General features: G+C 38.5%; 1 protein-coding gene across 4 annotated transcripts in view; it reads left to right on the top strand.

Annotated features, from left to right (window-relative positions):
* Positions 1–13,505, top strand: part of NEK10 (NIMA-related kinase 10) — a 272,823-nt gene that overhangs the window by 220,078 nt on the left and 39,240 nt on the right. For all 4 annotated transcript variants that reach the window (XM_010842043.1, XM_010842042.1, XM_010842040.1 and 1 more), the window contains one exon: positions 5,740–5,840. In XM_010842043.1, the coding sequence (XP_010840345.1) occupies positions 5,740–5,840 (101 nt within the window). The remainder of the gene's footprint in view (positions 1–5,739; positions 5,841–13,505) is intronic.

Raw genomic sequence — 13,505 nt, 5'->3', positions numbered from 1 at the left:
AACAGAACTCGATAATGGCAAAGAACAAAAAAAAAAACAAACCAAACAAAACAAAACAATGACAAAAGCAACAAAAAGACAGAAAAACCTCAGCTGTGAGGGGCAGGGCTTAGGCAGGGGCTGGATTTATGTGGAGGCTAGCTTTAGGCAGGGGCAGGGTCCTGATTCAGGACCTACACTGCTGGAAAAGGCCCTGGTTGGGGGTTGGGTTCAGCCTAGCTGAGGGGGACTCTGCAGCCTCTCCTGCCTTAGGGTGTGCAGGATCACACCTGGGGCCCCAGGAGGCTCCCTGGGGCCAAGTGGGTAGAATACCAGGCAGGTTCCCTGATCCTCTGAATCCCAAGTGACTCTTCCCCCAGGGCTTGGCTCTTCCTCATACTCCTCTCCTCTCACACCCATAGGACCTACATAGGCAGAGTAGGTCCTGTAGGGTGAAAGGCACCTTAAAGGGCAGAGAGGGCCCCAGAGGCTGGAGAGCCAGGCCCAGGGCCTTAGATGACTCCCATGGGCTCAGTGGGCAAGGGAGCAGCAGGCACTTCTCCTGACCCCTGAGGGCTCCCCAGTTTGGCTTGCATCCTTCTTCCCACTCCCTCTCACATCCCCAGTACTCACGTGGGCAGAGAGGTCCCTGAAGGGCACAGGACCAGGCTTGAAGCCTGTGCAAGCTCCCTGGGGCCAAGTGGGCAGGAGGGAATGCCAAGCACATTCCCCCCTCCTCATCCTACAACCTTTGAAGGTCCTTTCTACTCCCTGTTAACATCCTGGAGGCAAGCATGCCTCTCTGGGTGCTCCCAGTCACTCCTCAGCCACACTAGTCCTGTCTGGCCTCCACTTTTCCTCCCCTCTTTGCTCCCATTCACATCCTACCTGATTGCTTAGTGGTTCCACCCATCTGCCTGGTTTTCAGAGGCCCCCCACCAGCATCTAGTGAGTATCCTAATTGTAGGGTAACAGAAACTCCATGTCTTCCCTCTCAGTCATCTTGGCCTTGCCCCTAATTTTTTTTTTAACTTTTTCAGGGAGCTCCTGCTGTAAACTTTCCCTTCCCCTGTTGTTCAAAAATCCCTGATTCTTAGCAGAGAAAATTCAGAAAAATAGTATACTATGTCTTGGTCAATTGGGGAATATGTGTAGTCCATCTCTTGATCATTTTGTAGTAACTAAGAGGTTCAGAGCTTGTGCTGTGAATTGTGACTTCAGTAGACTGGACCGGGAGTGGGCCCCTAACTTCACTATTGTAATGTGTCATGAGATAATAAACCAGATATAGTGCACTGCACAGGGTATGAAGACATAATGTTTCCAATTTATTACATGTACTTGCTTTTAAAAAATATTTGATCCATTAAATGTTAAAAGGTACAATGAGAACGTGTTAGAAATAGCAGCTCCTTTTAAGAAAAGAAGTAGTATTTCAGGTGTGGGAAGGAGCATACGTGTTAGGTTACGTGGTCCATGGTTTCATGGTCTCCTGGTAACAAGTTAGGAGAGGTGAGTAAGTGTAGAGTTAGGGCACATCTAATTGCAGGTCCCAGTTCTTCAGGCTTGGTTGGACACTCTTCTTAATTTCAGTTATCTGTAAAATGAGGACACCGTTCAGAACAGTTACGAGGACCACATGAGACGACATGTGTGAAACCCTTGCCAGCACCTCTCCAGGTCCTCCTACCACCACCTCAGAGGGGAGACTTAGCTGTTCAGTGTCATGTCCACCACACAGTGAGCTAGCAGATATTATTGTTTGGCATTTTAAGTAAATTGCCACTTATAATGAATTTTGTGGTTTCCTCCTAAGTTTTAAAACACTAATTCAGCTCCCTATTTTAATAAAACCATAAAAGGAATAGTGTTCCAATTTAAACTTTGATTTTATTTAAATTTTAACGAGACCAAATGCTTTCTATCTTTTGCAGCAGAAAGTATATAGGTATGAATCATGAACATACTATGCATGACTGACATTGACATAAGATCAGTTTATATGGCATCTTTTTTTTTTTTTTTTCCTGGCCACATTCTGTAGCATGCAGGATCTTAGTTCCCCAACCAGGGAACAAACCCAGGCCCTTGACAGAACATAGATTCCTAACCACTGAACCACCAGGGAATTCCACCTATGATCTCTTTTTAAGGGAAATTTCTTTTAATAAAATTGTCAATATAAATATGTGTTATATTTTTGGTGAATAGTTAAGTATAGTATTTTCAGCGTGCTAATCTGAAAGACAGGGAGGATGCTTTATATGACTAACGTTTGCCATGAAGTTGGTAGTTATTAATGTCTAATGAATAAAAATTTTAAAGATATATATTTGGATTTTTATTATTTTTGTTTTCCTAAAATTACTAATGGCTACATATTTTGGGATAGGGAATATAAAAAACAGTGATGATTTGATAAGGTAGAAAAGGAGGAATAAAAAGTATCCTACCGAGGATTAGCTGAAGTTGTTCAGGAAATCAAGAGGGTTTGCAAGTGTTATAGTCAGACTCCCATCATTATGAACCTTAAATTTATTTCTTCTCCCCAGTCCTAACCCATGTGATCACTCACATCTCAGTAACCCTGCCAGAGCACCCAGAGTGCTGAACTGGTCATGCAATCCTGACTTGTCATGGCATAACAGCAGCAGATATCCTTGAGAGACTGTCTTTAGTCTAGGTGATGGGGTTGGGAATTTCCCTTTAAACTGAACAGAAGTAACAGATTAGGGGAAAATACTTATAACATATAAAATACAGTGAAAGGATTAGTATTCAGACAATGTAAAGGGCATATACAAATCAATAAGAAAAAAGAAACTTGGGAAACAGAAAATTCACCAAAGAAGTGCAGCACCTCATCAGCATTGAGATAAACACAAAACAAAACAAAATCACAATGGTAAAATTGAAAAGTTTGACTATAGTGTTGATCAAGGGATAGAAAAGTGGATTCTCTTCTGGTTAGAGTGCAAATTGATTCAGCTCCTTTAACATGTATTTGTTAAAATTGCAAATATATGTATCAAAGGGCCCAGCTACTTAATTTCTCATTTACACTAAAAGACCTCTTGCACTATGCACAGTGAGGCACACACACACATATTCACTGTATGAACACATATATTCACTGCAGCATCATTTACCATCATAATAAGTTGAAAGAAAACTAAGTCCCTATCAAGACAGAAGTGTATGCATGCATACAGAACATGCCTGCAGAACATGTAGTACTGTTCAATGGTGGTCATTAAAAATGAGCTATAACTGATAAGAAATTATATAACTATATTTGATAAGAAATAATCTCCAAGACAGAATAAAAATTGTAACCAGACTTACAATGTGTCACCATTTATTTAAAAAAAGGGAAAGAAAGCATGAGGTAGCACTATAGATTTTCTACAATAGTAGCTTTCAAAGTGTTTTTTTTTGGAAATGATCCTCAGGAAGGCACACATTTCATATCTAGACTGAGTGAACCCTTACTACATGCAGTACTCTGACATTTTTCTATCCTGTTTTATTCCGTGCCATTCCTTTCCACTTTTCAAAAGCTGGTCCTGGCTCATTAAACTGATTCAGGACTCAACCATAGTTTGAAAAATATTGCTCTGAAGGTGCACACTGAAATATGTAAATAGAAAAGTAACTGAAAGGCAACGCACCAAGCTGGTATCAGAGGTTGCCTCTGGGGAGAAGGCTGATGGACGGTGGTCCCAGGGGTTCTAGAGTCTCTTCTGTGATTACTTAGGTTATTGCACATTTTCTGCCTATTTTATAATAGGCATCTGTAAATATACATTTTAAAATGTACTTTTTAGAGAGTAAGAAATCAAAGCTATTTTCAAAACTCGAGGAATTACTGGGATTGAGAGAGTAGTGGCCAAGGGTCTTAAAGAAAAATTGTTGCACTGCATATTGAGTAGTACAGAAGGCAGGCATTCTAGCTAACTATTTCTGTTTTATATATATGGCCACAGATATAAAACATCAACTAAACTACATAAGTTTTAGATATCAGTCTAGACAAACAAATAATTACAGGGGTGGTGTGGGGAGGGAGATAGGAGGGAGGTTCAAAAGGGAGGGGATATATGTATACCTATGGCTGATTCATGTTGAGGTTTGACAGAAAACAGCAAAATTCTGTAAAGCAATTATCCTTCAATAAAAAATAAATTAATTAAAAAATAAAACTATAAAAATAAAAAAATTTATTTTAAAAGAATAATTATTTCTGCAAAGAAACATTACTGTAGAAAATATAATGTATGTATACTTGGCCATCTCTGCAGGCTGAAGCAGATATGCCCAGTTCTCTGTTTTCTATTTCAGAACTACCTTAATTCTTTCTGGTTTATCTTCACATTTTTACACTAAAGGGTAATTTATTAAGCCTCATCTGAAAGGTCAAGTAACTCATGTTTACAAGAAGTTAGACACAGTTCCTAGAGGAGGTAGATCCTTTAAATTTCAAACATTTAAATGGTATTATATGTAGATGGATTAGAACTAGATGATTTCTTGTGTGAATTTCTCAACACAGTAAAATCACCCATAAGAAAAAGAATATTTTCTTTTTTTGTAGTTTCCTAAATATATACTTTCATATGCTAATTGTAAGACAAATTGAATCTTTTAATAGCCACATTAAATTTTCTCTATAAATGTTTCAAAAATAAATTTTTGGGGTAAAATATGTAAGCCTTCTAAGAAAGCACTTATATAAGAATCATTTTTCAAAATCTTAGCTGTTGCTAAAGCAATGATTGTGTTCACATTTAATTTCATCTACTCAAGGTTTCATTGAGGTAAAAAAAGAAGGTATTTGGAACTTTTCTTTAAAAATGAGAATTTGGGAAGAAAAGCATTATTTTAGAAAGCATGCTACAGGTTGTAGCAAGGCAGGGAAAGAACAGGAAGATGGGAGAGAGGATAGTATACATCCACCTATCTGGTCTTTCTTCCGTTGTGGATCTGAGGTTGAGAGGAGGCAGAGGGGACCTGTGACTAACATGGAGGTTGAGGCCTTTCTTTTAAATAGCTTTACATTCCTTGAAGTTAAGAGTGGAACTTGTGCCTATGACACGTGAATCTGGGAAAGTGGCTTATATGCAGTTTGGCACCAAGCTAGCCTAGGACTGTGAAAGTGATGTGGCTCTATGATGAGAATTCAGAATACATTATAAATGTCTCTTATTGATACCCGAAGGGAGGTGAAAATTATAATTCATAACAATTTTCAAACCGTTGATTATATTACAAATTATAATTTATTAGTTTTTTTGTTTGCTCTGTAAGATTACCTATTCAGTATTTGCATTTTGGTAGTTTTAATAAAATTAGTTTTATTTGCTATAATGAATTACAAATTTTAAAGTGTGATAGTCTCTTAACTGCACATGTCTGATGCCTACCTTTTCAGTGGACACAGTATACAAGACACCACTGACTGCTAGTGGCAGCCTGGTGTAACTGCAAGCAAATTTTCCAAGTGATAAATAGTCTTCCAGATGTTATCAGTAACATCATCATGTTACTCAGGGGTCTGAGAAGTAGAAGGAAGGAATTATGCATCCAATATCATAACATATTGAAGTGTTACAAACTCTGTACATAATGTTTCATTGGCAGGATGAGGGTTTTTGCTTTAATTGTTTTTTTCCCCCTGAATTTTACCCCATTTTTCCATTAATATGGTGTTTGAAGGGGAAAACCAGGGTCTTCACTAACTGCAGATTTTTTTATCCACAGCATCTGCAGGAATTGCTGTGTCACAGAGGAAGGTACGTCAGATCAGTGATCCTATTCAGCAGATCCTAATCCAGCTGCACAAAGTCATCTACATCACTCAGGTCAGTGTGCCAGCTTTTTATTTCCTTTTCATCTTAAGTACAAGTTTGGTGCTAATATTGCCGAAGAACTCTTTGAGACACTCTTAGAATCCACTCCTGTGCATGTTCTCTGGGTTGCTACTAATATGGAATAACAAAATCTTGCAGTTTTTTTTTTTTTTTTTAATGTATAAGCTATTACCTCTTTGGTAATGATGTGTACCAGTTTCCCTGGATCATATTTCCCTGGATCATACCATATCCAGGGGAACTGGTGCACATCATTACCAAAGAGGAAATATGATATGAGATGGGTCATATGAGATATGACCCTTGTTCTTGACTTAAAGCTCACTATTGTGGGTCTTAAGAGGAATGAGTATCTCTTTTAAAAATATTAGCCCTCATTTGTCCTAGGTGAGGTTAGTATAGAGTTTTGAAGCAAAAGAAGGCTTGTCTTCTCAGATGCAGGGTTTAAAGCTACTTCCGCTGGCAATGATAGCTCAGAGTGAGTTGAGTTTCAAGATAGTCAGTTTTATCTGGGTCCAACAACATGTCCTTACTTGGAGTTTTAGTATTCTAATTTTTTTTTTTTTTTTTTTGCCTTTTGCATGAGAAATTTGGTGAAATGAGCATTCAGCTGACACTGTAACTCAGCAATCTACTCAATTAGATTCCTGTTTGATTATTAGCTATACCAGTGCTGTGGTAGCAAGAAGTACATTCTATTAGGGCTGTCATGGAATCTTTCTGGCTCTTAGACTATGATTTGAGCTGACAGTTAAAGGACCCAAGCCTGTCATTGTCTCTGTAAGTGCTCCAGTACATCTGAAGGACCCACCTACCTCCCCATCCGTGTGGTCTTCATACTGCCTGATCATCAAATGTAGCAGTCGCTCAGGCTTCCATGGTGCTCCCTTCAGTTGGCTCTTCACCCAGATGACTGTGATGAACTGCAGCAGCACTGCGTGCCATGGATCACTAGCATCTTGTGTCCTCTTGGCAAATAACCCATCAGTGGGCTTAGTTCCAAGGGTACAATCAAACCAGTTTTCAAATACCATCTGTGTGGCTCCTCCTGGACAATCCTGGAACCAAATCTGTTTCATTAAGAGTCTAGTCAGGGAACAGAAACCACAATAATTTCAACAGGGATGGTTTCACTTAAATACTTATATAAGAATTACTCATAATAACAGTGTATCATCTATTGAGGTGGAGAAGGCAATGGCAACCCACTCCAGTACTCTTGCCTGGGAAATCCCATGGACGGAGGAGCCTGGTGGGCTACAGTCCATGGGGTTGCAAGGAATCAGACACAACGGACGTGACTTAGCAGCAGCGTCTACTGAGGAGGGGAAGAGAAATTTAAAGACCATAAGAGCAGATAGGGAAGTCACTATTTATAGGGCTAAGTAAGAGCACCCAAGAAAGGAACAAAATGAAAGAGGACACCCTATCCTGGGCTGAGGTTCAGACCTTACTGGAAAAACCAGAGAAATGTTCTGAGGTTCTGTGCTTTGGGCCTGCTGGAAAGCAGCATGTAAGGATAACATGCTAGGAACTGCCCTCCATGGAACCAGATGAGGTGCCAGAGGTAGGTTCTGCTCCATGGAACTCTTCAGAAAGCTGGTTGCAGGGTTGGTGCCACTGAATTTGGCTGAGGGTTAGCACCACTTGAAGTTCCCTTCCCTGCTGACCATTCAGTGCTGCCCAACTAAGGTAAGGGAGGAGTATCACTGGAACCAGAAAGACAGGCTGAATCCTCTACTAGCGCCCTCTGCTGATAGATCTGAACATCCAGCCAGCTGACAAGGGACATATGTTTCAGTATCACAAACAGGGCAGAGAAGGTGGATTTGGAAGTGAGAGTAAACAAACTGACAACTGGCACAGTTAGCCTGGGGGCTTTATGAGGGGCTCCCTTATTTGGAACCTGCCAACCTCCAGCTTCTCACTGTTCCTCCTTTGACTTCTGCCCATCCTGGAGAGTAGCCTGGCTCTTATCTATCATGTTTGAATTGTTTTTTATGTATTTTTTGGTTGGTTCACTTTTAAACTAAATCTGGTATTCTTTCCAGTTACCCTGAGGGCTACCCTTTTGAGACTTAAGAATCTAAAGTTGATTACTTTTTCTTCCATTTTCTGCCTACAACCTTTCCCTTATGCAACCCCACAAAACTGTCTACCTGATTGAATGAAAGTAGGTGAAGGGGCAAGAAAATTGGTTAATAAATCAAAATATACTCTGCCATATCTCTATTGAGTAAAGGTATTATATTCAAAAACACATTTCCATTTAAATACTGATATAAATATGTGGGGAAGCTTTTTTAACTGTAGTGTTATGGAAATAACTTCAAATAGCTTTTTGGTTACCTTAACAATTCACTACCAAATTAAGAGAAATATCCTTTGAAATTTAATTTCCATATGCCTGTCTTGATCATTTTTATATATTAATAATAAAAATAAAAAATAATGAAACCTTTAAAGGTTTTTTATTATTAATATATAAAAATGATCAAGACAGGACAACTTGGAAGAAATGGACAAATTCTTAGAAAAGTACAACTTTCCGAAACTGAACCAGGAAGAGATAGAAAATCTTAATAGACCCATCACAAGCACCGAAATTGAAACTGTAATCAGAAATCTTCCAGCAAACAAAAGCCCAGGTCCAGACAGCTTCACAGCTGAATTCCACCAAAAATTTAGAGAAGAGCTAACACCTATCCTACTCAAACTCTTCCAGAAAATTGCAGAGGAAGGTAAATTTCCAAACTCATTCTATGAGGCCACCATCACCCTAATACCAAAACCTGACAAAGATCCCACAAAAAAAGAAAAAACTACAGGCCAATATCACTGATGAACATAGATGCAAAAATCCTTAACAAAATTCTAGCAATCAGAATCCAACAACACACTAAAAAGATCATACATCATGACCAAGTGGGCTTTATCCCATGGATGCAAGGAATCTTCAATATCTGCAAATCAATCAATGTAATACACCACATTAACAAATGGAAAAATAAAAGCCATATGATTATCTCAATAGATGCAGAGAAAGCCTTTGACAAAATTCAACATCCCTTTATGATAAAAACTCTCCAGAAAGCAGGCATAGAAGGAACATACCTCAACATAATAGAAGTATATATGACAAACCCACAGCAAACATTATCCTCAATGGTGGAAAATTGAAAGCATTTCCCCTAAAATCAGGAACAAGGCAAGGGTGCCCAGTCTCACCACTACTATTCAATATAGTTTTGGAAGTTTTGGCCACAGCAATCAGAGCAGAAAAAGAAATGAAAGGAATCCAGATTAGAAAAGAAGAAGTAAAACTCTCACTGTTTGCAGATGACATGATCCTCTACATAGAAAACCCTAAAGACTCCACCAGAAAATTACTAGAGCTAATCAATGAATATAGTAAATTTGCAGGATATGAAATCAACACACAGAAATCCCTTGCATTCCTATACACCAACAATGAGAAAATAGAGAAATTAAGGAAACAATTCCATTCACCATTGCGATGAAAAAAATAAAATACTTAGGAATATATCTACCTAAAGAAACAAAAGACCTATATATATATAAAACTATAAAACACTGGTGAAATAAATCAAAAAGGACACTAATAGATGGAGAAATATACTGTGTTCATGGATCAGAAGAATCAATATAGTGAAAATGAGTATACTACCCAAAGCAATCTATAGATTCAATGCAATCCCTATCAAGCTACCAATGGTATTTTTCACAGAGCTAGAACAAATAATTTCACAATTTGTACGGAAATACAAAAACCTCAAATAGCCAAAGCAATTTTGAGAAAGAAGAATGGACCTGGAGGAACCAACCTGCCTGACTTCAGGCTATACTACAAAGCTGCAGTCATCAAAACAGTATGGTACTGGCACAAAGACAGAAATATAGATCAATGGAACAAAATAGAAAGCCCAGAGATAAATCCACACACGTATGAACACCTTATCTTTGACAAAGGAGGCAAGAATATACAATGGAGAAAAGACAATCTCTTTAACAAGTGGTGCTGGGAAAACTGGTCAACCACTTGTAAAAGAATGAAACTAGAACACTTTCTAATACCATACACAAAAATAAACTCAAAATGGATTAATCTAAATGTGAGACCAGAAACTATAAAACTCCTAGAGGAGAACATAGGCAAAACAGTCTCCGACATAAGTCACAGCAGGATCCTCTATGACCCACCTCCTAGAATATTGGAAATAAAAGCAAAAATAAACAAATGGGACTTAATTAAAATTAAAAGCTTCTGCACAACAAAAGAAACTCTAAGCAAGGTGAAAAGACAGCCTTCGGAATGGGAGAAAATAATAGCAAATGAAGCAACTGACGAAGAATTAATCTCAAAAGTATGCAAGCAACTCCTGCAGCTCAATTCCATCAAAATAAATGACCCAACCAAAAAATGGGCCAAAGACCTAAACAGGTATTTCTCCAAAGAAGACATACAGATGGCTAACAAACACATGAAAAGATGCTCAACATCACTCATTATCAGAGAAATGCAAATCAAAACCACAATCAGGTACCATTTCACGCCAGTCAGAATGGCTGCTATCAAAAAGTCTACAAGCAATAAATGGTGGAGAGGGTGTGGAGAAAAGGGAACCCTCTTACACTGTTGGTGGGAATGCAAACTAGTACAACCACTATGGAGAACAGTGTGGAGATTCTTTAAAAAACTGGAAATAGAACTGCCATACGACCCAGCAATCCCACTGCTGGGCATACACACCGAGGAAACCAGAATTGAAAGAGACACGTGTACCCCAATGTTCATCACAGCACTGTTTATAATAGCCAGGACATGGAAGCAACCTAGATGTCCGTCAGCAGATGAATGGAAAAGAAAGCTGTGGTACATATACACAATGGAGTATTACTTAGCCATTAAAAAGCATACATTTGAATCAGTTCTAATGAGGTGGATGAAACTGAAGCCTATTATACAGAGTGAAGTAAGCCAGAAAGAAAAACACCAATACAGTATACTAATGCATATATATGGAATTTAGAAAGATGGTAATGATAACCTTGTATGCGAGACAGAAAAAGAGACACAGATGTATAGAACAATCTTTTGGACTCTGTGGGAGAGGATGAGGGTGGGATGATTTGGGAGAATGGCATTGAAACATGTATAATATCATATGTGAAACGAATCGCCAGTCCAGGTTCAATACATGATACAGGATGCTTGGGGCTGGTGCACTGGGATGACCCACAGGGATGGTATGGGGAGGGAGGTGGGAGGGGGGTTCAGGATGGGGAATACATTTACACCTGTGGCAGATTCATGTTGATGTATGGCAAAACCAATACTATATTGTAAAGTACAAAAAATAATAATCAATCAAATTTCATGGTCAAAAAAAATAAATAAATGGATATATTTTATTTCTTTACTGGATTCCAAAGTATTTTAAAGCAAGAACGAAACAATTATTAACACCTAATTATTATTCTCTTACACTTCCAGCATAACAAATTATTTCATGTTTTTGGCAAAATGCCATTCCTTGCTGCAAGTTCAGATATAACCATGGTGATTGTAAAAATGTACTTCCAGAATTCTTTAAAGTTTATGACTTTGTACATAGTAAGGAATGATTACTCTTTGGGAAACTAAATTACAGTGCTTACCAAACTTAATGCCTTTCAAATAAAGGGGATAAATAAAAGACTAAACATTACACTCGCATATTCACCAAAGGTTGAAGACCAGGATCAGTTTTTCCCCTCTGGTAATGGCAAAGGAAAACTTCTGAAAGTAAAACTGAATTGACAAAGCAAACCAAAAAACCCTTCTTGTTCATGTATTTATATACTAGGCTCTCAAACTCTCACAGACTTATGCTGTGATAGCACCCTGAATTGCAGAACCAGGTCCCTTCTGACAACCAACAAGTGACTTTAAATGGGAAACTGCTTACTTTTGGCTGGTGGTGACATTTCCTACCCAATTTCCATGGAGACAAATCTGTGGAAACAATCTAAAAGCAGCTATTTTTAGAGACACAATGTTAGAATCCTTATCCTGCCTCCAGTGATTTTTCATCTGTTTTCATAAAAAATGAGATAGTAATCTTAAGACCAGTGAGCTGAGAATGAAATCAGTGGTTCACTTCCATTGCTGAAAACCAAAATTGATCTTTGAGCAATTAAGGTGACTGAAATACATATGTTAGCAGGAGTCTTCATGTGTTATTGCTTAGGTAGAAACTTTGCGGACAATGTAAGTTTGGATTTAACTCTATAGTTAAAATTTGATTGTTGTGTTAAATAAATGCTTTGAAAATGAGCATATTGCAACTTTTTAAAAATGGAACATCTGTCTCCTAGAGAGTAGACTGTTAGTTTGGTTGGAGCTCCTTTAGATTGTCATCTTAGCAACAATACTTGTTGCCAGAAGAATACAGAGATGTAGTCAGGAATAGCAATGAGCTGTCCTCAGATGGAAAATGCAGGACTAACTGTCATCAGGGCAACATACTGTTTTTTTCCAGCAGTGGTGATGGATGAAGTTAGATCCATCTGTACCCTCTCATCTGGATCTTCTGATTCCTAGGGGCAAGGATGACAGATTAAATAGAATTTAGGGCAAATCTGTGTTTCTCAAGTGGACTCAGGTTTTCAGGGTTTGTAAACTCTTAAGGCAAATAGATGGGGAAAAAATGGAAACCATGACAGGCTTTATTTTGGGGTCCAGAATCACGATGGATGAGACTGCAGCTTTTCTTGGAAGAAAAGCTATGACAAACCTAGACAGTGTATTAAAAAGCAGATACATAAGTTTTCCAACAAAAGCCAATATAGTCAAAGCTATGGTTTTTCCAGTAGTCATGTACAGATGTGAGAGTTGGACCATAAAGAATGCTGAGTGCTGAAGAATTGATGCTTTCGAACTGTAGTGCCAGAGAAGACTCTTGGAAGTCCCTTGGACAGCAAGGAGATCAAACCAGTTAATCCAAAAGGAAATCAACCCTGAATATTAATTGGAAGGACTCATGATGAAGCTGAAACTCCAATACTTTGGCCACTGATGCAAAGAACCAACTCATTGGAAAAGCCCCAGATGCTGGGAAAGATTGAGAGCAAGAAGAGAAGGGGGCAACAGAAGATAAGATGGTTGGATGGTATCATCAACTCAATGGACATGAGTTTGAGCAAGCTCTGGGAGATACTGAAAGACAAGGAAGCCCAGATAGTGCTTCAGTCCATGTGGTCACAAAGAGTCAGACATGACTGAGTGACTGAGCAACAACAACAAGAGAATTTTACATTCTGTGTATTTATTTTGATGATATGCTGAACAGTTTAGCATTTAGTGAAATCTCCTTTTAAACAGTAATATGTCAAATCACTTTTTTTCGATAGGAAAGATATTATTTGAGTCACTATCAAAGCAGATCCTGTGGGCTACTGAAAGGTTGTTGTTGAGTCATGAAAGATGCCAGAATTCTTGGTCTCTGGAGGAGAGGAATTCAATCCAGGGCCATGACGAGGCTTGATCAGAGCTTTTGTGTAATAAAGTTTTATCAAAGTATAAAAGAGATAGAGAAAGCTTCTGACATAGATATCAGAAGGGGGCAGAAAGAGTGCCCCCCCCTGCTGGTCTTT

Source organism: Bison bison, unplaced genomic scaffold (genome assembly GCF_000754665.1).
Source record: "Bison bison bison isolate TAMUID 2011002044 unplaced genomic scaffold, Bison_UMD1.0 scf7180017864171, whole genome shotgun sequence".
Lineage (NCBI taxonomy): Eukaryota > Metazoa > Chordata > Mammalia > Artiodactyla > Bovidae > Bison > Bison bison.
The sequence above is the reverse complement of the archived record's forward strand: the minus strand, read 5'-3'. Positions and strand labels throughout refer to the sequence as shown.